Source organism: Blennius ocellaris, assembly GCF_963422515.1.
Source record: "Blennius ocellaris genome assembly, chromosome: 12".
NCBI classification, from domain to species: domain Eukaryota; kingdom Metazoa; phylum Chordata; class Actinopteri; order Blenniiformes; family Blenniidae; genus Blennius; species Blennius ocellaris.
The window spans coordinates 10,211,888-10,238,344 of NC_137661.1; the positions used below are offsets into that span (position 1 = coordinate 10,211,888).

Here is a 26,457-nt window from a genome sequence, read left to right on the forward strand (position 1 = left end):
TTCTTCTCCATTGCTCACCCGAGTTCATGTCTCACATGTCTCTTTTCCTGTACTGACATCTACTGTTCACTGAATATCATGACAAATATTTCACAGTGATCTGGTGTTATGGCTTCAATTATAAGCAAACACAAATGGTGTACAGTTACTGATCACACAAATGTTATCTATTGACATTAGTGAGATTCACATTTGGCCGATATGAAAAACATGTTGCGGTGCAGCATGATGTATATATTCTACTGATTAGTGCTGGAATGCCAACTAGTGGAGGAATGTGGAATAACAGAGGAGGAAGGGAGGGGATTTGCTAAATAAAGCCTAATGCCCTATAAGCTCTGTTTTGAAGCTACTGAGATGAAGCAGTGCACTTGGTCTTTTAGGGAAAAGAGGAACGCGCAACTCTTACTAGTAGAAAAGGTAAGTAGGTATTTGCAGGAACAGCAATCTGGTGATGAACAGTGAAACCAACAATTGACAGAATGCTTAAGGACAATGATTGATTCACTAGGACCAAACTATCTTTAACTAAAGCCCACAAATGAGTCTCACAACTTAAACAGTAGAAAAGAGATTTTCATGAATACTGTCTTTACCAATTTTGCATGTGACACAGACCTCATGTGACACATATACCATGTGCCGATATAAACAACCTCCGAACAGGATGCAAATGCTGATAATAATTTTGACAAATTGTCATTTTCACTTGTTCAAAACTAACAACAATAAACAATTAAATAGAAAGTTGGAAAACACTTGCTAGTATTAACCATTCAATTAATGATCATTCTGCTCTGACAGCAGATAAAGAAAAATAATAAGATAATGACCACAAAAAAAAACTAATGAGGTGAACACAAATTGCACATCAATGCATATTTTATCCCAGCTTTCTAACTTTCTTAGTTTCAAACCACTGCACAACAAAAAGGAAGCACCCACACAATATAGCAACAGCATAGATCAAGTAAAAATGGCCAACAACAATGACAAAGAACTACAAGAGCACACATTTACCCACACAGTAAAGTTCTACCTCACAAAAGACAACCGCTTAAAAGAGGAACGTGTTCTATAGTCCTTTCCACTTTCAAGTTTACCATTCTCAATATGGACCATGTTGTGCTGTGATGTTGTAAATTAATTGCTTTACCTACTGTAAGTGCAACAATACCAAACCAGCCCATACACAACTCCTTGGCCACTTCCAGCTTGCCAGATGAAACCTTCTGCTCTTGTCAGTTAGAGGGATGTGACGGCAGACGATTGAGTGGAGGACATAGACGCCTCACTGGAAGACAAAAGAAGACGAGCCGTAACTGAGGGCTGAGCAGTACCAAACATCTACTGAATACAACTGTGACACAATAGAGGCTGTGATTAGACTTCAGGCATCGAAGGTCAACATGTCCTCTACTGCAACAATAAGATGTAAAAACAACAAATCACATACAAACACATTGCAAATGATTTTCATTTAGGACAATTATTGGCATTGTTGACTTTGACAAACTTTTCTATATTCTGCAATTTTCTGTGGTTTTGGAGACACAAAGCTATATTGAATAGTTGTGTGTTACAAAAAGTACTTTTTTGTCTTATATTATATATTGGAATGAACATATTTTGCTGCTCATTTGTGAAAGATGCAATAAGTCAAATTTAAAAAATAAAATAAAAAAATTGTGCACAAATACACACACAACTTTAAAGTCAAACAGAATGGAAAATTACTGATTAAATGAAGCAAATCTTTGTTATTTTACATCATAGAAAACAAAAATGCATTGTATTGGCGCCATCTGCTGTTCATGTAAAGACATTGCGTGATCTCATCACTGATCCACCTGCTTGAGGTGAACTCGCTCACTCACTCGCTCACTCACTCGCTCACAACTGTCTTCATGCAGTAAAATGTAAAATGCATCAGTCTCTCTCTTCCCACACCCCGCTCAAGCTCAAAGAGTGAATAAAAAAGCTGTTCAAATTGGATCCAAAAGGGAAGTGTCTTAGTATTGACAAAACTAACCAGGATTTCTTCATGTAAAAGCAAAACTTCAAGATTATTCAAAATAGAGTTCTATGGCAAAAGCGAGACAGTTTCAAACTAACTTTCTTATTTATATACCACCAACCTTCTATACTCATCTACCTTGCATGTCTCCGTCCACTCAAACCAACCAATAGACTCCCAGTGGAACACATTTCACTTTGTTCGGACAATCTAAATGCTGGTGACGGTTTCATTAAAAGCAGAAAGATTTTTTATAGCATTTCATGATTTCGCCCTATTGTATATCTCACTTGCTAATTTACGATCATTTAACCAGACCCCTCTGCTCTTCCAGCAGTGGTCTTCTGGCTGTACTGACATTCACCTTAAAGGTGTGTCCAGCTACTGTGCAACTGCTCTCTGAACTTAGGTCACCAGTCAACTTTTTTTGTGGAATTGACAATACAAAAGGATGAAAAATTAATTATGAATATTCCATGTCCTATTATTTGAGAAACAAAATTGAGAGTACGTTACGACAAAATCAGAAATGTCTTAAAAAGTGCACTTTAATGAGGTTAAACTACATTTTATGAAAAACTATCGCAGGATGAAAGAAAGTTTTTAAATGCTTTGATTTTAAATGTCTTGTGTTTAATCACTAAAAAAGAAATTGCAAAATGATTCAACGCGAAAATATGCCAAGTTATAACATGACACTGATTAACTTTTTGTTGTGCTTTTTCCTACAAAAAAAAAAAGAAGATAACTGAGGCAGTTACTGCTGTGATGAATGTATGAATATAAAGGAGATCATTTCAATATCTAAAAAATAAAATGCATACATTTATCAAAGCGAGATCAGTAGACGTATATCAATACGTTTTAAATATGCAAAGCTCCTTCCTAAATGTCATCCCTGTGACCGAATCACGTCGACCTAAACTAGTGTCCATTTCTGGAGTTCTGACAAAATTTCGGACTAACTTGCACCTAAAAATACTTTCATGAGCTCATGTTGCAATGGTCACGTCTCATGTCCCATGGCCCGGTGCAATTTTCTGAAGAAACATCTCTGCATCCTGCTCAGTCTCTCCCCACCCTCCAAATGCCTTGATGAGGGATGACGATTAGGCGGCAGTCATTAAACGTATACAGAAGCACCCACCTACCGGCTGGCTCGCTGTGAGTGCAGTCAAATCATAACAACATTCCAGCAAGTGGCAGGGGAAGGCATGCGGCGCAATGAGGTGTGGCGAGGGCAGAGTGCCATACAGTGTGCGGACGTGCCACCCAGCCACCCTCGATGCACTCCGTCTGCCAATACTGCCCAGCGGACAGACGGTTCTCTGTAGTTACTCTTTAAAACACACAAACATTAAGACGCACCGCATCCAGCAACAAAGTTATCTTTGTAAGTAGCACCCACTTCCTAATTAATTGATGCTCGAGAGGAGACCGACTGCCATTCCGGGAGAAAACGTGTCTTGTCGAGTGTGCGATGTTCCAAAGGTGTATCACAAATAATTACTCAAAGTGAGATATAAGACTGCTTAACATTGCACCTTGCAAAAGAATCCCATCGCGTCTCATTTGAGTGGTCGCAATCTAAACTTTCTTTTCTGTGTGCACTTTGCACGTTCTCCCCGGGTGTACATGCGTTTCCTCCAGGTACTCTGGTTTCCTCCCACACTCCCAAAACACTCAGGTGAGGTTAACTGGTAACCCTGCATTACATAAAGATGTGAATGTGAAGTCGTTATGTGTGTCGCGCTACATTTTCCCTGTAATGGAGTGGTGAACTGTCCAGATAGGCTGCTGCCTATGGTGAGCAGGGATTGGCTTCAGCGTCTCACGACCCTGCAAAGTGATATAGAAGATGGATGGATGGATGGATAGATAACTCTTCTCTTATCAGGATCCAGTCATAGTCAAAGTGCCCGTCGACCCAAGACAGTGCACAGTGGACAAAATGAATACCCACTTGAAACGTCAAACTCATAATTGAATTACAGTTTTCCCACTGCCTTCCTGCCCTATAAGCACAAATACCAAGTCTATTTTCTGACCCCTTCGTGAGTTAAGCCCCTGTCACATGCCCCCTGTGAAACGGAGGTCCTGCTTCCAGCCTCAACGTCGGGCGTGGAAAGAATGAGCTCATCTTTCTGATACTGCACCAGTCTGCACCGTGGTCTCCCTAATGGCCTCCAGAATGTCAACACCAGTCTAAGAAGTCCCTCTTACTCACACCAATTACCATTTCCACACAGACTGCAGGACTAAATAAACACAGACCAAACTTGCTATACAATCAGCCTGAATCTATAAACAGTCGCGCAGTTTAAATTAGGCCACTCCCAACAGTACTGTACTTTGCTTGGACAGCCAGGCCGAGATGACAGAATGGAGCCACACGAACTCACTGCAGGGATTTTCATCGGAGTATTTTTAAAGACGTCGGGAGGAGAACACACACACACACACAAATGGTGAAGCCACCCCCTTAATAGCCTTTAGTGGCAACTTTCACCTGATTCCTATGTTGCAAAATGATATATTTAGAGGGCCCATACCCCTTAGAAAAGTGATTTTCTTATACAACACCTATATAAATCTAATGTAGGAACGGAAAATCATTGACGGTTGTGGTAGTGCAATGCTGGATTATAGCTGAGAAAAGGGAAGAAAGTGCCTCTGCTTGCTCACCGGCTCACTCGGGTTTGGCTCGACACCCACAAGAATGTTGCTAATGTGGGTTATGTGTGTAGATGCTGTGACGTAGAGACTAGAGGAAGATAGGCCGCCCAATGACGCACTTAACTAGGCCAATGATTTATAAAGCATCTTAAAATAGGTGAGGGTTTAAAAAAAAAAAAAGTTTGAGATTAAAGCGCTCTTCAGAATTAGAGTGAGAAAAACGTACCTGCCTATCGACATTTCCAGGTTGCAAGGCAGACACAGGGTTGTGACAACGTGAAATAGGTGCCAAGCTTAAAGGTACGAGTTTTCCGGCTATTTTTTCGGATCTGTATACAATACGGTGGCATATCTAAACAGAATGGACGGATTAAACACTTTTTTTATAAGATGCAGGCTAAAAACAAAAATGATGACTAACACCATCTACATTTTCTATGATGTAATGACAGCAGGAATTGGGATTTCCATGTATGCTTGTGTAGTGGGTAATGCTGAAGGCAGAGTTGCTCTTTTGGCAGAATTCAGATCCAGTAATTTTATGTGATAAATAAAGCTGAATGCAAATTTGCGAAGCAAGGGTTCAAAAGGACATTCCCAAAATAGCTGACAGTTTGAGACGACACTGCTTCTTTATCAGTGATCCGTATTGAAGGAACCAATTGATAGTACGTTAGTCAAGGTTGTGTTAAACATGTTTTGCAGGAGGCACCATTAGTATGGAAAAATGAAAACGACTGGCTCATTTCCAAATTACACAACACTGTACATTTTTGGGAAAGGCTGTTGTCACTTAGTTAACCATGCCCCAGCATGTTTATGGTTTAAAGTAAAAACCCCTCCAGCTTTGTGATCATGATTATATAAAACACAGCCGTAGACAGCAGCAGGCGGTGGAACTGCAGCACACTCGGAGAGCTGCTGCGGTTCTGTCCGCTGCTTTACAACACATAATGAAACACAGAAGATAAAGTTGTCAGGTAGTCGGAACAGTCCTAAAGCACTTTGGAAATGCTGTTTCTGAAAGATTATTCATCTTTGTTGATCATCTTGTCTTCTGATTGTGAAGATATGTAGAATCCAGTAAACACAGATATATCAAACTCAATTATTGTGCCATTTTCTTCTTTGTGCTGATCGGCTCCGCAATGAGCCATAATGGAAAAATGTCATTAAAACTTGCCCACCAGAAACACAGTAAAAGACTACACATGTTCATGAGAATGTCAAATGCCCTTTGTGGCCTTGCCACTGCCAGCAAGGAACAACTGAGGCCTTGTTTACCCTCAGAACAATGGAGGCAGTAGTGACTGCTGGTTGTCTGTGCAGCGATAGCCTGTACTGTGATATGCAAAAGCTGAGGTGCAAAATTTGCTTGAGGATAAACTATAAAATAGGGATGAAGATTTTCCTATGAATGAGTTATACATCTATTTGCAAGATAACATTTTTTGCTCTCCCTTACAAATGCTACAGCTCTTCCGCATAGATGGAGCGCATGCATGCTAAAGTCTCTTCTTTGAAGTGAGAAACACTGGCGACAGCTGCAGTGCAACGATTTAAATGTTCACAAATGGCAAAATGTTAATTTTTTTTCAAACTACTGAACCTCAATTTGCAAATCAATAGTCTCATCTGTGATTTCTATGTTCCTTTAAACTGTTTTAGGGTGCTATTAATAATACTTCTAAATTCACAACACAACTAGCGTTGGAATTTTATCATTAAAAACACCTAAAATATATGGAGCTCTATACGTATACACACTCGTAAAACTGGATGAATTATGATATAAGTCATTGGCTGGCTGGCCTCCAGCTTGGTGCTTTCCCTGCGCATGCAGACTGGCCGGAATGACACGTGAGGAAACACTCTGTTCCTTCACACAAGCACATAAGGCTTCCCCTGTGAAAAATCTATGGCAAAGACAGTCTGAATGACTCACTTCTTCTTCTTCTTCAGCAGCAGCAACAACACTTTCTGTATTTTCCTCAGCTGACTTGAATTCGATTCGTCAAACTCTAGGGGGAGACTCCACATAGATAAACAAACAAAACATGACCACATTTAGTGACTTGCTGAACGTCATTGACAAATGTTCATGGGCAAGTTGCTATTGGATTCATTTAAATGTATTTATTTGCGAATTAAGCCAATCAATTAATGATCTATCAGCGTCTAAGAATATTGACCAGATAACCTTTGAGACAAAAGTATAGAAACACCAAAATGGTGTATTCAGTTATTCAAAGTACAAAGCATGTAGCTATGATGTGACAGAAAAAAAGAAAAATGCGAGTAATGAAAATGGGATATTCACTTTTGAATCCTTACTAAAAAAAAATAAAATAAATAGTTGTCATTTATTTCTCTGCCAATTTAAAACCAACTTTAACAATTTTGTCCAAAGCATCTGTGACGTCTTCTCAGACACCAGGACCTGGTAATGCGACACTTTCAGCTTGTTTCGGGAAGCAGTGATCACAAAGCTTCTCAGGCTTGATTCCCAGGCAAACTACACCCAGAACTAAAACCCCATTTCACATTTAGCTTGGTCCAGTTTGGCAATGCATTCTCTCCCCCACAGATTTTCCCACACTTCACTAACCTGCACTTGAACTCCCCTGACTTCAACACTCCACCCAAACGCTTGGATAGCTCAAGTGTTCTGATGAGTTAGTTACAACACACTCTTATGATATTCTGTTTTAATACATGTGTGCTTTTTATATTCTTGGGAACCTTTCCAAACGGGGGTGCCAGAGAGCTTCAGGGAAGAATAATCTGGGGGTAAGGGGTAGGTCTTTTCCCATGCGTGAGCCTCTCCTTTCTATTAGGATTTCCTCTCAAAATGTAAAAGGATATAGTGGAGATTACAGCTGTTAAGTATTACATCAAAACACATTTGAAGAGTGTAATTAAGCACTTGGTTCAAAAATAAGGAAGGAACAAATTGGAGCTCTATGATACTACTTTGTCCAAATGGCTATAACTGCAGTACAACAGAGGACGAAGTGAAGGTGGATGCTATATTTTAATTGCTGCTTTACATCCAACCAACACCTACTGCTTGATCTGAAGTAACATTTTGTCTGGAATATATGTTCTTCACCAATCTCTTTCAAAAGAGATCTGTTAAGAGAGTACCTATCAGCCGACTTGTAGTGAAGCTTCTGAATCACACAGCTGTTGTATGAAGTTGACTCAGACGGCACAAAACATGCTTCTGCTGGTTCACGTTTTAATGCAAACCAATATTGGAGGAACACATCACCAATCCCAGAAACTGACAGATTGGGTGTACAAACCATATTTGATAATACCTGTTCAACTTCAATAAGTAGAATCTCACAAAGTCCAACATGAGATGGCAAGTTGATTGGACACAATGTCCATCTGCTGCGTCGTGCCACTGACATGCCTTAAAGAAATGAACACCACAGCCCTGAGAAAACATTCACATTAATTAATCATTTCTCAGCCAAAATTCAGAATTGAGCCCTTCATATTGACTTGATGACAAAATAGAATTATTCAGCCATTTAATTAAACACAGAATCATTCTTGAGACCCTTTCCTTCACTCTAAACCCTTTTCCTCAGATTCCCCCAATTATGTGCTTAGTTTCAACACTGCATAACAAAATTGAATCCACTGCTATATTATGTTTCCGTGTGTCGAGAGTATTAAGTGCCCAAGGCTTTTGCAAACTAATGTCAGGTCTGTACAGTTTTGAGGCCTCGATGTTCGAAGATATTGTCCTGAGAGACAGTCAGAAACAAGTCCCATTCACATGTCTTTACTCCTGTGGAATAAGGTTTAATAAGCTAAAGGTTTGCACAAAAGTATAAAACAAATAAAATAAAAGAGGAATTCAAAAGATCAACTGTTCAAATGCGACATGGTGTTGAAAAGAAAAAAAATCTAGCTTTCTACAGCTTACCAAATAGCTGTGATACATTTTTAGTCATAGTTCATTCGATGAATGTAAAATACATCAAAACAACGATTTCATAACGTGTTGCAAAAGCGAGCGCTTTCACTGCAACTGATGACTTTGGGTCAAGTGACAACGGTCTTTTACTTTGGGTTCCAGTGACGGGGAAATGTAATTTAATTCAGTGGCTGAGACAAGTGAGGGAAAAGATGATTACCGCAACCAAAGCAACCCAGCAGTTCTGTGCTTCTTGTTGAGGATGTAAGATGGTCTGCACACGGTTTCCATGGTTACAGGTGCATCTCTAAAATCCCAAAATATATAGGCCAGCACTGCAGTGGAAAGTACCCCAGTTACTAGAACTGACGCTGGGGCAGACAGTCACCGAGCAGTGGGATCAATTCCCCTGAAAGCAGATTCTAAACTGTTGAGGAATTTTCTGGGGGGGGAGGGGGGGGGTTGGGGGTTATTTGTTGGAACAATTTTTCTAGTCTATTCTAAATTGGCAGAGCAGGGAACTTTCAGCCATATCCTATCTCGAGCTACCAAACTGGGCAGAACAATCCATAAAGCAGACACCAACTGTAGCCATGGTGCAGACAATCAGCCAGACACCTGCATGGCAGCACCTGAGGGGAATTAAAGCTCAAAACAAAAGCAGGAGCAAAGAAAAGCTGTTTGATATCGGCAGAGAAGAGTTACCTATTTTTTTTTTTTCATAGGTGAAACATCCTCAAGTCTGCTGCTCTTCCCGCAAATACATATTTCTTACAGATATTCCATAATGTCGAAGGGAAGCAACCATGTTTGGTTTCGAAGAAGCACTGTATGACCCTCAAAACTTACATTTCCTTACTTCTTGTGCAAAATGCATTCTAAAAGTTCTCAAATACATCACGCGACTGCTTCCCATTAACAATCCAAGCTAATGTAATAAAACCGATCGATGGTTGCGTTCCCGAAACAGCGTTTAAAGCTCAACGACCTGATGTGTAATCTTCCTACAGTCTTCTACATGCCCCGCTTCTGTTTAAAGTTCGAAGACAAGATGATACTTACTGCTTTGCAAAAATATCTTGAAAGTCTCCTTTCTTCTTTGTGTGGAGCGTCTTTTTTGAGCGTTATTGAACAAACTGGCTGCAAAATCAAGTTTCACACTCTTCACCGTCAACACGGAGGCTTAAATATGGACACCGGAAGTGACGTTTGTTTCTTGTTTCTTAAACTTATTTTAAAACGCATTTTATTACTTGCTGATTTGAACTCATGGTCTTGAATGTGGGCTGCACCTTTCCACTTCCCGAAGCCTTTGTTAATCATTAATCATTGTTAACTCGAAGGGCAATTTCTTCCAGCAAATTACAATATTTTGACTGCCCATTATTTTTGTATAATAAGTAAGAGGGTTTGTACCCTGGAATTGGATTTTTGCAATTTTATAATTTGATGAAAGTCTACCCTCAGCATGTACGGTATATCACATCACGTGTTCATGTTCATGTGCATTATGGTCACCAACCTAAAATCACAGACAAAAGAAATGAGAGCTTTTTATTCCACATTTCCTATTGATAACAACACGCATTACTTTAAGAAATTACCCTCTGGGATCAATAAAGTATTTCTATTCTATTCTATTCTATTCTATTGGCCAATGCTTTAAGTTTATGAACCCATGTATTAAAACATATTTAAGATGCTCAAAGTGCACTTGACATGATTAGATGTAATAATATTGTTAAATAAATAAATAGATATAATATCCAACCACCTCAGTGCTTCCATCTGGCACTATTGGTCAACCTGACCAATAAAGGGAACATTTAATGTAATAAAGTAACTGGTGTTACAGGCACGTCAGCATCTCTGTCTTTTTTATTCTGAATTTTGTCATTATATATAGAAGGAATATTATTTAGTATTATTGAGTATTAATATTATTTCATATTATTGAGTTATTCATATTCCACTATAGATGGTCTAATCCAGGTCTCTGATCATATTCATCTTATTTCCTGCCACTCAACACCTAGAATTATCATGTATAATCTTCATCTTTATTAGATTTTCATACACCTTATCATTTTTCTTTCTTTCGGAACCAAGAAGATATTAGCTGTTCCAAGTTTCTCAACATCAGAATAATATCTTTACATGTACAACACATATGATATCAGTGTTAACTGATGATCCGCATGTGAACAGATGGATAAGATAAAGCTAGTTGACTGCATTCTTTCATATTACACATATATTTAGTCATTTACACACACTTGAACACACTTGTAAAAACACCCCAATCAGTTTATGAAGGGAAAACTGCTTATCCACTAAGTAGGATTAATTACAGCACTGGCATATCAACAAAACAAGTAGGCTACATGAAAAACACCAAGGCAACAGTTTTGAAACATCATACTTTATCATCTTTACATTCTGGCTATTTCTGCCCTACATTGATCAGTAGCATAATGGTGGGCATACACAATGTTCTCAAATAAATAAATAAATAAAACTGCGACAGACAGATAAACACGCAGGCACGCAGGCACGTGCGCACACTTTATTACACACCCTCTCATACTGCTGAGAATTGTTCCCATGTGGTGCAGACCTCAGTGATTTGGTGAGGTTCCATGAGAGAGCAACAATGATGATTTATAAAGCCGTGAATCAAAGCACTCAATGACACATCTGTGAAAGAAAGAAAGAAAGAAAAAAGAACAGCGGCGACTGCGAATTTAGTCGCGCCACAGGAAAAACACCCAGTCCTCATTTGAGGTCTCACACAGGAATTCTGTCTCCATCTTTGTCAATGAAGCGAATATTCAAGACTGTTTTTCAGTTCTAAGTGCGTCTGTATGTCTGCTTGATAAGGGAGGGATGAGTCTGGTGGTTTGTTTGAGGGCAGCCAGGTCACATTTGAGCACTGTACTGTGATAAGTGCCTGGGCTGACGCTGGTTAGATTTGTACTTTTCACTCAGGTCATATTTCTGGAGTGTGTACCGCACTAATCTGCTATTTTGTTTTTTGTGTCTAACTAGGCAAAAGTTTGAAGTGACTGAAATCACCAGCCAAGGAAATGATAACAACAAAGTTTTGCTTTATTCTGATACAAATGCAGGTTTTGTAAATTGTTACAAAAGGAGTTGAGGTCATGTTCAGATAATTGAATGTCTAACACATTATAGTGCTGTATTAACTGTATTAAGAGTTGAATGGAGCTCTAATGTTCTCACTTACCAGCCTCACAGTTTCTTTACACTGAGCTCTTGTGAGGAAGGCAGCTGCTTTTCAGGTTGTGCCAACATCCATATTCAGAGCATAATCTGCCACTGTGCTATTCCTGTTTGGAGCTGAAAGTTTATGCATTCTCCACAATTTACTATCTCTTTTATCTTTCTTTTGTGTGTATAGTATTCAGCCACAGCAACACGGCTAAAGATGCCACTAATGTTTTTCATTACTGTTTTCTGGTCCACCTATATTCTCTCATCTTCTCTGCACCACCGGTATTATCTGGTGATTTGTAAGCAGCACTTACAAGTACTTACCCAATCTACCAAATGTCACCAGAAACCTTCCAACAGTGCCGATGGTGTGATTGCTCACGCTTGCTTCCTGCGGATATATCTTTAACTGATACTGACTAATACTGATTGTACATGACAACTTCACTGTTCGCCACTTAAATGTTAGGTGCAAAACGTGACCACTCAGTCGGTGTCTGGAGCACTCCTTTCATGACTGGCTGTCATTGATGTTTCTGTGCACCCTTGGTCACTTCATCATTTCTCCTCTAATTGGCTCGGGGATATAAATAGCCACATGTATCCATCATGAGACAGATTTACTTGCTTCACTTACAAGGTTAATGCAGACTCAAGGGACGCCCAAAGGGCATCCAGATGCCTTTTCAGTGAAAGCTGCCATAAAAACAACAACAAAAAATTTGAACTGAGACCATTTGTCCACTGCAAACAAATGTCCTATAAAAGATTTTCTATCACACAGATATGGCATAATAATTTAATGTCTCGAGTGCATTAGCGAGCCATTGCAATGGAAAACTTTGAATTAAAATGTTCTCAAAAGGAAACTTGAAAAAATGATCTTCTAAATGGTATAGAATCACTTAGTTTTTATGGAAATTGAAATCAGTTGCCAAGCTTGTCATTTTTAGCAGTGTATTCCACTGAGAACAGCAGCAGTATTTGACCCAGCTGGCCCGACAGCCAGCTATAAACCCACAATGACGCAGAAGCAGCAGCCACATAATTAGAATTAAAGGAGAAGATATGAAGATATTTAGCCCTGTGTGGTGATCATTACTGTATTGCTCACAGTAAAAGGATTTTGTATTCGATACACCTTGCATCTATGTGCTCTCACTTATTAAAACGTGTGAAGAAGCTGTTTGTTTTTAATGACGACATACAGTTTTCTGACATGGACTGCCAACTTCACATCAAAGACTGAGCTGGGTTCACACATGTACTGTCATTACAGTGTTCACTTTCTGGCACACCAGCAGCATACCATTATTTAAATACATAAAGAATCACGATGAGCTGTCATTCTGCAGACGTCACACTCTAATAATCAACATCTTGAAAAAGTTGAACTTCCAACGCACGTTGGAGTTTGCAGTGACGTTTATCTTGGCATCCGACACGACATGTGATCTTCTGGATTTGTCATGCAAAACTACTTTTCTTTGTCTGGAGGTGACAAGAGAGAGAGAAAAAAAAGTGATTTTTGTTTAAGCATTTCCTTTTCGAACATTTCACTGGTGGGGATTGTTTAGCTCTGTTTTTAACATGATGAAATACCTCGTAACCCCACCTCCACCTCAAGCAGACCTCCAGGATGTGTGAAGGAGACATAGTCAAGAACTTAAGTCAACATTTACATATGCGGAAGGTGTTTCATTAAAATAGAATTCCCGCCTTTTAGGTGGTTATGTGAGTGACAGGGTTTCTCACAGAGGAAAGTAGGAGACAGTGTACAGAGAAGAGGAAGAAATGAAAGGAGACTGGTGAGAATTGAAAAATTGGAGGTTTTTTTAGCCTGTGAAAATTCAACATATGAGATATGAAAGCACTTGTGACCCACTTGAAAGGTGAGGTTGGAGGGTATACAAGGGCACACAGCCTTAGAGCCTGTGTCTTATAGGTCATTATGAAATTGCTTCTGGAGGTTCATGGATGGGATTTACACAAGGCTCTCACCAAGGAAATTATGTTTTTAAATTTGGATTGAAGGGCTTTTTCATCTTATTGGTTAATAAATGACAGAGTGATTTTTAAAGTTTCAACATCGAAAAGTCGCTGTCACCTCATGAAAGATGAAGACACAAAACATAATGCCATACTGCAACACCTATGACTGTATTGCATAATGGCCTTTCTTTCCTTCTGAAAGATGCGAGTTAATTCAGTAAATGCAGTAAAAATACATTTCCTAATGCAGTGCTGGACTTCATGAAATGCTTCCTCAAGTGTTTCAGAGTCAGGAAACCCTGTAGCCAAAACATTCATTCATGTGAAATAATGGTCAAATGGACCATTCCTGGAAATGTTGCTTCATCAAGCATTCTTTCCTTCTCACCCAGGCTGTAAGCAAGACCTAACATGTTATATAAACTTGTTGAATAAATTCAGCAATAAAACAACTTAACTGTCTACAGCTGCATCCTTTCCAGTAAATGTCAGTGGGAAGTCACTACAGGAGGCAAAATCAAATTGTTGCCCTAAGCTGACGCAACAACAACAACAACAAAACAACAACACATTAACCTGACATTGATATTTTGAGTGTAAATAGGATTTTTCCGCCACGGGAATTGGTTCTTATAAAGCACATTATTGGTCTGAATTAAACACAGATCCTTTCTGTATCAAAACAAGTCAATAAAATATCCTGAAGATCATTGTAACGTGTAATATCGCTTCACTTTTCGGACTTTAAAATGGAAAAAAATAACCAATTCATTATCATGATATGCATTTTGATAAATATTTTAAATTGTTGCATATCTCTATTGTTATGAAACAACTCAATAGTTGTATTATCAGAGAAACTTTACTCTGTATTTAATTGGTTTTGTTTTGTTTTGTCTCTTGGATGCTCCGAGTAGCAGGGGCCACCAGCAATGACTGCAGCCCGGTTTGATGCTGTTTTCACAGAGCAGGACTGAGGTGTTCATAAATACATCTTTGTAGTGCAACAGTCCTTGATTAAACATGAAGAACTCACAAAAAAACAGAAACGTGACGTCATGCTGACACATGGGTAAAAAAAGGGCAATGCCTCCAAAAAAACACTGCAAAAACACAACATTTATCTTCATGCTTTGTTTTTAATCACTTCATAAAAAAGTATTTCAGATTTATTTTTAACACAATATACAATATATTACCATACACTGTGTGAAACATTTAATAACCCACCTGCAACAACTGGTGGACTTGAACATATTATTGACAATACAAAAAAAAAACCCATCTCTCATGCAGATAGTGCTAAATCTGGCTAACCATTTGGACACCACTAGGACCAAAAAAAAGCTTGAACATAGATAAACAATGTTAATACTGACAAATTTGAATTTTCAAAACTGCTAACAAGTTTGGTCAGAAATAGTTCACACATCAACACAATCAGTTACATAAGATCATGTTTTGTTTTCAATTCAGAACAGTTCACGTTAAGTGCAGGGTGTATTGTAGCATGCTAACAACACTGTCCCCACGTTATCTACTTTTAAATGAAGTGCGTTGAGTGTGAAAGTAAAGAATCACTTGGCGTTTGTCAGTCGAGCCTGTAGCTACCTGGCCTCATACATCAGCAATCTGCTTCCATGTGCTGGATGAAGATGTTCAGGTTGGAACAAGCCGCTGAAACAAAACCGGCCATTTTTGTACTTGGAAGCCAAGTATGGACAAAGTTTCAGTGTTCCTCAGCTCACTAGTAGGAATCCTATAGCCACAACTTGCAGTTTAACATGTCCTCTATGTTGCCTTTGGGTTACCAGTTTGCTGATGTCACAGGAAAACCTTGCACCTGTCCAAAAATAACATCGATTCATAAAACTCATTTAATATAAAAAAAACAACATGAACAAGGTCTGAATGATGTGAAATTCAACACACTAAAACAAAGTGGCAATATTTTTTGGTTTAATGCTCATGCATATTATTGATCTATAGTTCACCAGTTTGATGTATGTGACATATCAAAACACAATCTTAACTTTGATGGTAATATAAAAAAGTTATTTTGGAATTACAAGGTTTTCATGTGACATCAACAACAATTTCTTTAGCTGCTGCTCTGCTGGGTACTCAAAACATTGTGCGAATATATACTGAGATATATCTATATATGTATTCATATAAAAAACAATATATAATACATATATAAAAAGACTCTAATCCAGAGCCTTCTACACATTAGACACCACCACTTCCAGGTAATGCAAGTGCATATAAATTAAAATAGATTTTACACTGAACCAGTATTTCTTATTTACATGTTTAAAGTATAGAATAAATACACACTGTTATAAACAGCAAAAAGGACCAACTTGAGCGCCTAGCGACAAACAGCTGAGACAAAGGTGTTTCGTGATTGGGGATAAGGCCTGATGCACACATGAATGCACATACATACGGAACAGACTTATATACTACAAACAAATGATTGCCACTCAACCATGCTTTTGTGAATTCAGTACCTTTGAGTATGAGTAAACCTATAGGATGATGTAAAGATGTCATTGCAGATGCAACAGGGACATCCTGCCTGAAAACGCAGAAACGAGACATCCGCAAACTGTGATCTGACCGTGTTCTCTGTGTTTAAAAGGGAGGAGGGGGGGGATCTGCCATGTTGAATCCAGCTACTCTCCACCAACCCTCATAACTAGACTGCCCTGAAAAACCTGATACAGCCGAAGGGGTGGGAACATTTTTTTTTTTCTTCAAATTGACGTCAATGAGCAGAAGCAGCACTTGGGGGATTTTTTTTTTATCGTGAAAGAAGAAATAGCTGGCCTGATTGTTTTGGGGTCATGTCCCGGGGGCCTGGAGGAGGTTTGTAATACTGGCACTGATGTGGGTCTGTCTCTTTCGACGGGCAGCTGCAGGACCACCGTTTGCCGTCTGGTTGTAGAGGGAGGGGCGGTGGGGGGGTTACATCAGACAGTTCCAGGGTCAAAACTGTTCAAACTAATGGGATTAATAACTGTATAGCAGACCTGTGGGACAAAAATAGATTCACCGCAGCTGAGGATTGTGTCCTTGGCAGTCATGGTTTCTCATTTTATCATATATCTAAGCAGCTTGATGCCAGGAGCTCTTCGTATCAAGTCTCCTTCGATTTCTACCTATTTTGTTTGGCTATTGTGCCTCCCTCACTCAAATTTAATGCCTTCAAAATTAATGAAAGCATCCCAATTTTTGGTTAGTTACTGCAAAATTGCAGGACCCGAACAAGTGGATTTGCTGAACATTTTGCATTAGACGACGTGAAGCGGTTAGAAACCGCAGTGAAACGATGGGAGCAGGACGACTTTCACACCGACTGTGACATTAGATTGATACAGGAAGCAACTAAGCATGCAACATGAACCAAGAATGAATTAAGCTTTTGGTGTAGAGAACGTGTGCTCAAATGAAAAATCAAACCTGAAAAAAAATGTGGGTGTTCATGTTTTAAAATGGGTTTGTCCGAGAGTTGTTTGTCAACACTTGTTTGATTTCTCTATTGCCCAATACATGGAAGACTGCTATATTCTTAACATTACAAAAAAGGTTCTCGCTCTTCAGATATGAAAAGAAAAAAAAAGAAGAAAAAAAACCTAACATTTCACAGACATACTAGAGTGTTCAATAAATAAAAAACTATTATAAAGACAATATTAAAAAAGGCACACAAAAGTCCTCTGACAAACGGTACAGGAAAAAAGTAAACACTTTATCTTGCTATACAAATGTGTCTCCATCAGTAGATCTTACTCTATGCTACTTCTCATATCATATTTGTAGAAAAGTCTTAAGGTACAAAATATCTCTCAGTAGTGTCATTGTCCATTTAATGCCAGTCCAGAAAGGAAAAACAACAATTTTCTAAACTGGCTGAACTCCTTCAAGTTCCTCCCTCTTGCCTTGCATGTCTATCAAGACTACAATGTTCGCAGTAAATATTTCCTGAGAACTCTGAAGCCACTCCACTGAAACGGTCTCTCTGAGTCTGGCTTCAAACACCCAAGTGCAAGATGCCCCCATGTGGGCTGAAAACTAAGCCCTTGCTTCTGTGGGCTTACCAAAAAGCACAGCTGCAAGAGGATATCCCTCTTTGTTTCCCAAAAACTTTCAAATCACCATGCAATCTTGATGACCGAATGCCCTATGTGTCTGTGGGTGACGCCTCGTGTGTCACGATCTCTATTGCTGTCGTGGGCTCTGTGATGCTGCCCTCCTCGTGGTCCTGCATGTCCAAATAGTCCAAGGGAGGAGAACGAGAGTCTCCCAGGCTATCTTCCTCCTCTTCTTCCTCCCCGTCACCGTCACCGTCCTTTTCTATTCCATCCAAGTCCTCCTCCTCCAGGGTCAGCTCAAACTGAAATTTCTCCCCACCTCCCTGTCCTCCAGTGACTCCACTGTGTCCATGTGGGCCCTGGTCGTAGAAGGGCGGGGAGGGACTCTGGGGAATCATGCTCTGGTACCAGTTCCTGTTGTCCTCAAGTGTGTCCAAAATGTCCTGGGCATCCGGGTGAACCAGATCTGCCCAAGTCTCCCACAGAGGGTGTACGATGTAATCAATGAAACCAACCTAATTCAAAGAAAGAAAAGAAAAAATGACCATGTCAAATGTGTTTCTTTTTTTGTTTTGTTTTGATACACACACGTGAATTTCAGCATTTCAAATACTGTGTCTTTAATTGCTTACCTGGCTCTTCTCTACCGAGGCTGTGTGTTTGTCACACATGGGACTGATCTCCATCCCCCTCTCTCTTTCCCTGTCTCCCTGGTGGAAGAACTCGTCCATTATCCGGTCAGTCCACTGGCGGTATAACTCCAAGGACTTGGTGGGGTTACTCAGATCAGCACAATGCACCATGTTACGCAGCACCTGTCAATTATAGAGAACAGCCACTGAGTGAACGCTCCGGTAAAAAATGTGTTTTCATCAAGAAGCGCAAGATTGAATTAAACAATTCAGAGAGCTTTAGAAAATTGTACTTTATAAGATTTTTATTTCAAGAATATATTTTCCATTATCTTATAACAACATGACAATTACATTTTATTAATGTCTAACGTTTGGAAAACAGTGCTATAATACAGTGTAAGAAGGAAAGTATGTGCAAAGTGCTGAAAGGAGAAAATAAACATGGATTTAGTGATATTCCTGGGAGGCGGGAGCAGAGGTCAGCTATATGGGAAGCTTCCTAATGATCAACACTTTAATAGCCTTGGCTACTACTGTAGTATTGATGAAAACGTAAGTCACGATTATTGTTCATGTGCGCGAGTGCTGCATTTACCTGTATTCTGTCAGTGTAATTGTCTAGCAGCAGCACTCCAGAACTTGTCACCTTCTTGGTCTCCACCATAGTCTTCAGGTCAGCCAGAAGACTCATGTGTTTGGACATATCAGTGGCCAAAACCTGACACACAAAAAGCATAGGTGCATTAGGAACCATCAAAGTCAGGACACTTTCTACAAAAAGAAATGATTACAACATGGCTGGAGAAGAGGCATGAGAGTGTGACTGACATCTTACCATGTCAATCACCATCTTTCTCAGGGACTGTCGCTGCTTCTTAGTGAGGTTTTGAAAGATATCGCAGTTATCTTCCTGTAGTAGCTTGAATCCCACAGCTAAATGATGATTCTCCAACACGGACTCATCGTTGTACATCAGTGCCAGCTCAGAGTCTGCACAGAGTGAACACAGATTTTTTAAAAAAAGTTAGTTGTTTCATAAACACTTGCATTATGCATGTGGATGTCTATTCTTGTTGCTTTTGGGTAAAGCAACTAACATTTCTGGTACTTACTGGTATTGATCAGGAATTGGTTTGATACTCCAGGATGATCAACATCATGGATGGCTGCAGCAAAGATGGCTGCCAGGATCTCAAGATCTGTGAAGACCGCCTATGAAAGAGACAAAAAAAACAAAACAACTGTTAATCAATTTCTCTCAACAAATGCAGCAGAAAGAACAGACTGATTTTTTCCCCCTAATTTAGAGAAAATTCCAAGCTGGTGAAAGCTGCAAAACAATGTGCTCTGGGAAAAAAAAAAGAATAAAAAAAAAGCACCAGTGCTAGAAAAAGGAGGAGTTTTCTGTGTGAATTAGTGCAACTGGAGAAGGAAAAATTAATTAGTTAATGGAAGCAGTTTGAGCTCATTAAAGTTGGTGAGGTAATCCAGGAAAGTGGCACATAGGTGATGTAACGACTCCTTTCTCTAATTGACTTTTCCTTTATTTTTGTGGAGGTACTCAAAGTCAGTGCTGGAAAAATGTTTTAACTTCCAGAGTAGGAAGTTAAACAACCAAAAAAAGATACTTTTTTTTTTTTGACTAAAATCTGAGGATAGCAAAGAAAAACCAATGTTGTGCCATATGAAGACTTACATCCAGGGCAGGAGTGGAGAGGAGGATGTGAGTGGACTGGGCGACATCAGCAGCATGGAGGCTATTGTGGTAAGCCACGTCTGAATGGTAATGATCTTCCAGCGTCATCATGTAGGCCACAAAAGTATCAACCGGAATCTTAAATGTCTTTAACAGATCTCGCTCCTAGGAAAACCACAATGGGATATAGTTATAGAACAAGGATTAAACTAAACCGACATGTAAATGATAACTAATTGCAGTTTTTTTTTGGCTTTTTATCATAGACGATATAGATGCATCCATACCTGGAAAATAGCATACATGATGCAGGTCAGAGGTCGGTTGTTTGAGTACTCGGAAACAGTGAAAATGTTCAGGCCCCATTTGTTCAGGTCCTCCAGCTCCTTGGACAGCAGTTCCTCCTTATCGGTCTTTACACCAAAACGAGAGATGCTGCTGCTGGAAAGCGAGGGTCCATGAGAAACCTTCTTGACCCCGCTGATCTGCGTCATCAGCTGCTGCTTCTGCTGCTTCTTCTTCTCGCGCGTCTTGGAGGTTGGCGATGGGATCTCCACCTCATTCTGTTTGTCTAAGGGGAGAGAGAGGTAGAAACATTGCATTAGGAACACAAGTGTGTTTTAATTTGCTTCTTCAAAAGAAATGTTGGGGTGTGTGTGTGTGTGTGTGTGTGGGGGGGGGGGGTAATCTTGAATCCAGGTGTGATAAACAAAGGGTTTAAACCTGCAGTGGGGTTTAATGATTGCTAATCATTTATTTATCATTTTTCCATTCATATATTCATTAATTTTTCACAGCTCATTCATCCATACACCCCCACACCCCTACCTCCACTGCCGGGGTAGATCATACAAGCCAAGTTGCTTATAACAACCACAACAGGTAGTGTTTACTGCATTCGCAAAATAACCATAATAAATACTGCAGGAACAGACCATCGGCATGCACTCATCTATCAAGCTTCAACTCTGCTCATTGCTGGGCGAGCAGCTTTCCCCTGTGGAGTGTTATTCAATTACCAACTGAAATCCAAATAATCATTTTAAATCTCATACTCTCACTCTTTCTTTTTTCTCTTTTTCACTTCTCACGGCTGTCTTTTTTTCTCTACCCATGCCTTGCTCTCTTCTTGGTCTCTCAGTAAATGACTGTAGACAAATAAATGAAACTAAATTTATCGCAGGTTATCGTCATCACCGTTGCCACTGCTATGTGTTCTTTGTGGGGGAAACTTTAGGTTGTGAGACACTTTATTCTGTCTTTTCCCATAGATTTTCCTGGGACCTATTTAAAGAACATGTTTTTACTCATATTTAATGACCAATGTTATAGTGAAAGTGCTGTGGAGGTTTTACCGAGAAGCGATCATAACGCTACTATCCAGAGTGTTTGCTAAAAACACGCGTATTCATGTTATATTTCCTTTTTTCCATATTTCCTTTTTGAAGTCGAAACATAAAAATACAAGCAAGCATAAAAGCCTAGACTTGTTTTTTTGTTGTAGGCCCATTTATTTTCTTCATCCTTCAAAATCCTGTCTCAACTTTAGTCTCATCCCATTTTTTTTCTCCACGTTAATCAGAAAAATAGAAGTAAAATGAAAAAAAAAAAAAATCAGCACATCAAGATAATATCTGTTTTGTCTTGCTCTGTTCTGTTTCTCATATTTTTAACCTAACCTCCCACGTAATTCCAGTTAGATTTGAATTCTTTTCATCCTCCTCCATATGCTTTCCCGTGAGAGGTGGAGATGGAGAAGGGAAGACGAAGGGGGTGTTTGGAGATAACCCTTCTCAGTTGATTCCTTAAACCTGGTGTGTTCGGCCTGTGGCTGTCCAACTCGCCCTATGACTGAATTATGTTGTGAGGAGGGCTGTGGTGGGAAGAACAAGCTGACATGGCTGGCTGGCTTCACAGTCCTCTGTGGAAAGTCGGATGTCTTACACTTGAATGTCACACGTGACATGACAGCATCAGTGCTGGTGCTTTTTAAAAAAAAATATATTATGAAGTATGAATAAATACGTAGCTGTCAGGATTAAACAGCAATGCTCGTCATAACAGGTCAGCTGTGCTCGATACAGACATTTTTATAACCTCATTAAAATGTACCGATTCTTTTCTTTTCCTGCCACTGGCAGGGTAATCCCTGTTTCTCTATTGAAGTGATAGTCATCTCTGTTTGGATTCTCAGGTCAGACAGAGGGGGAGGGAACAGCATGGGGACAACAAGGTGTCCCTGCTGACAGAGATGCATTAAGATGAGTCACCCAATCTGGGAAGCTCATCTCGTTGCCAGCTGAGGGGGTTCCTCTCTACCTCTGCTTTTCCTTACCGCAGACAGCTCCCTCCCTCACCCGTTGGCTTATCCTCACCCCTCCCCTCACTGTGAATGATCCACGGATGAGAGATCTGGCTACAACAACACCAGACTAGGATGATAACTGATTGTAAGCACAGTGCCTATGAACAGTGTAAACCACCTTAATGTGCATTTGATTGGCATTTCTCCTTTTGTTTTGATAGTTGATTTTAACTTTAGATCAATTGTAGGACTGTTTTTAATCTTAATCTCATTTTGAAAAAGTAGCCAACAATGTTGATAACATAGTGCAAATCCTTTTTCGAGTTCCATCATCTCGATATCTCCACAAAGCATAATGGCATGTTTTTTTTTCTTATTATTTTTAATTCGCCCCCACAGGAAAGCCAGCCAGACCAACTTGTGCAGCTCAATATTATGCAAACGTCTGAGCCTCCACAATAAAGACACCTCGGTGTACTGATAAACTATTTAGCTATATGTCTGAATCTTGGTGAACATACAAAATCCCAGCCATTGCTTGTGGTGATTTAATGTGAATCAGAAGTGGAGCCATTATGATCACTGTGAAACTGTTATTTACCGAGGAAGGTGTTGGAGATGAATTCTGAAACCTGATTTCCAGAGCGACTCATCTCAGATAGGTGCGTCAACTCCCGATTCAACATTCTCTTGAACTGCAAAACAGAAGGGGAGAGAGGAGGAGGTGGGGGTTTCGGGGTGGGGTGGGAGGGTGGGTGGGAGAGGCGTCATTAGTTTCAATTGTGGAGGAAAACTTGGTGGTGAAACATTACAAGGAAAATACAGCAATCCACAGCTTCAATCTGCCAGGTCAGGAATCTTTCTTAATTACAGTGCACAAGTCAATGTGGGACACTTTGTATTTCCCCTTCCATTTTAGCTGAAATCAATTATGATGCAGATCATTTTTTGTGTTGAAAGTGAGGAGGACAGCACCTTTATCACCACTCAAGCTACCCACAGGAACCAAGTTACAGTTTAAAGACACAGAATCATATTTTTGAAGCCATTTTTTTCTTTTGTCTTGCATCAGTGCCTGAAATTTTTTGAATAATGTCAATAGGAAAAACTGCACAATGCTCACGCCATTTCACTTCGTGCCAACAATTTGTGCTCATATGTTACAAATAATTTCAAAATGTATACACTGAATATGATGGGAAAAAAATGCATTTGACAATACGTGTAGACCCACGCACTGCAGCAGCACCTGTTTATGACTGATACATGCGCGTGCACAAGCATACACACAGACACAGACCTACAGCTCTGCAGAGGGCTCAAGATGGAGCCTGAGCCACAAAATATCATTATACCAGCCCACAACATTTCACACATTCATTGAAATTTAGCTTTTGTGCAATTAGGCATAACACTGTATTCCAAAATAACAGCAGAATGATTAAAATGTTAACTTAATATGTATTGGAAGCACAGCAGAGACATGGGCAATGGATTGAGTGCGGTATCCCGACAAGCTACGTAGATAAGCGCCACACACCTTGATGTAACCCCAAGAAACAGACAGCAGGTAATTGGCTTCAGGCATTTTGGACCCTGTTTTCTCGTTCCTACACAAAGCCAGAACTGTAATCCAACAGGCAAAAACAGAGGCAGATGAACAGGATTCTTCAAGATCCCCAAAAAAATCCTTCTCTCGCTCTCTCCTCGTGTTTTTCTCCTCAACGGCTAAGAGAGCAGCTTGATGACGGCTCGCTCTCCCTCGCAGCAGCAAATTGCCCGCTCTGAGTCTCCATGATTGGGGATGGAGGACAGATGGATGGGTGGAAAAGTGTGCACAGTAGCCAGGCTCGCTGACAAAGAGAGGAAATCCAGCAGGCTTGACGGATCGTTTGGAGCAGCAGCGACGAGAACCGTGAGCTGGGAACTCTCAGCACACTGATGAATAATGGAGAAGGAGTGAGCAAGGGAGGAGGGGAAAAACAGCGATGGAGACGGGAGGAGGAGGAGGAGGAGGAGGAGAGGTGGTGAGACAGTGATGCTCATCTGACTGGAGGGGGGGTTCCTCCACTGGATTCGTCTTGCTTCGCTGCTCTCACTGCTGTAGTGCTTGCTCCCCCTCCTGCCTCTCTGTCCCCTCCCTTTCCCCAGCAACACACTCCAGTCAGAACACATGATTTGATCAAGACTGGGGAGAAGGGGGAGCCCTAATTACAGCCTGACACCAGTATGTGTGAAGTTCTGACGGGGTGAATGGTGTGGTTGTTATTCAATAACCAGACTCAAAGACGAGATGTAACTTTTTCTATTTTTTCATTCTTTTTTTATTCCAGCTGAGAAACCGCAGGAGCTTCAATTGCACGGCCCCTGTAATTCCTCCCTAAAGTCATTTTAAGAAGCCAGCCATTGTGGTGGAATGTCATTGAGCTGTAAAACTACACCTCCCACTATAGTCAAACAATAAAGACTGAGACAGGGGGATCAGGCACGCATTCAGTCATGAGAATGTACCACAAATGTATTTTTATCACCATTATCTCTATTATCATCCGCTCCTCTTCCACTCCCTCTTTTAAGTATTCTGCTGCCTCCAGACCTGTGAGTGCTGCAGCGATTGTGGAGTACGCATAAATGTGTTCATTACTAACGTCCCAAAATATTATCAGACGTTGATAGGGTGTCTGTGGATGATACTCTAACAACACAACACAAAAGAATGGGAAAGACTGTCACAGAAGTGGAAACAAAAGGGGAAATAAGAGTGAAGGGAAAGATGGGAAATAATTGCATCGTGGCATCAGCCGGTGGTTTCTCTCTCCGCCTCAGACTGTAGGTATGTATGTATGCCAATTACCACAACACCCCAATGCCATGGCAACAGCAATAGGCGACTAGTGTGAGGCTGTTTTGAAATGAGAAGAGGAGAGGAGGAGAGAAGCAGAGGACAGGCTTCCCCCTTTCCCTTCCCAGGCAGACATGTGGTGTAGCTGCTGAGCTGTCACGAGGACACACCACACACGTTGCCTCCGCTCACATCCACAGATGCAAACGCTAAACCCCACCCACTCACTCACTCCCCTCCACAAAAACCCGACCACCATCTCTCATTCCGTCTCTCTTCCCCTGTCCTGTGCTTCATCAATCCCTCACTCTCTACCACTTGTATGTCAATTTCTCTCCCGGCTGCCACTTGGCAACACAGTCATCAATTTCTCAGTCTGCGGCACCAGCAGAATCGATGGGCTGTCCTTGGAGCAGGTGCTGATACTGTTGCAGTGTACCAGGGCCACGGAATACGCTGCTACAGCAGCAGAAAAGAGCCAAACTCGAGGCATGTTTGGTGCGTTTGTCAATTTTGGTCTTGTGGTTCCATAACAAGAACCAGACTTGTCAGAAACAATACATAAGTCACCGCAGACACATTCCAAGGGAACCCCTCAGTCCGATAAGAAGAAGGGAAGATCAAAGCTTCCTTAGAGGACTCCGGCTTACCCTCCCACGGAGGGAGGATACAAAATGGAAATACGAAAAAAATGGGGAGGGAAAGGGAGAGAGAGAGAGGCCAGCTCTTTATGTAATAGCTCACTGCATAATATATAAAGAAACCCGAAAACACAGCGAGGGATGTCTCTGCAATGTGTCGAAGAGCTGTGATTCCCTCGAGGCTGCAAGGATGCCTCGGCACATGCACGCGTATAGTTAGCTATAGAATTGATGGTGACACATCACATGTACATTCATGCCGTTTCAATAATAAATGTGAGCTATTGTCTGTGTGTGTATGTATTTAATTATGCTCGTTCAGGAAAAGTGGGGAAGCCTCTGTATCTCATGCTGACACCAACACTGGAGGAGGATTAGCCATGCA

At 40.4% G+C, this 26,457-nt stretch overlaps 1 protein-coding gene across 4 annotated transcripts in view; it reads right to left on the reverse strand.

Moving 5' to 3' along the window:
* Positions 1-14,972: 14,972 nt before the first annotated feature.
* Positions 14,973-26,457, reverse strand: part of pde4ba (phosphodiesterase 4B, cAMP-specific a) — a gene marked incomplete at its 5' end in the record, with an annotated part of 70,591 nt that continues 59,106 nt past the window's right edge. For 3 of the 4 annotated variants that reach the window (XM_080506110.1, XM_080506107.1, XM_080506108.1), the window contains 8 exons: positions 14,973-18,468; positions 18,586-18,768; positions 19,184-19,306; positions 19,424-19,578; positions 19,701-19,800; positions 20,285-20,449; positions 20,572-20,855; positions 23,191-23,284. In XM_080506110.1, the coding sequence (XP_080362236.1) occupies positions 18,043-18,468; positions 18,586-18,768; positions 19,184-19,306; positions 19,424-19,578; positions 19,701-19,800; positions 20,285-20,449; positions 20,572-20,855; positions 23,191-23,284 (1,530 nt within the window). In that variant the 3' untranslated portion in view covers positions 14,973-18,042. Of the gene's footprint in view, positions 18,469-18,585; positions 18,769-19,183; positions 19,307-19,423; positions 19,579-19,700; positions 19,801-20,284; positions 20,450-20,571; positions 20,856-23,190; positions 23,285-24,129; positions 24,332-26,457 lie in introns of those variants that run through there. The other variant, XM_080506109.1, reaches the window with a different exon arrangement.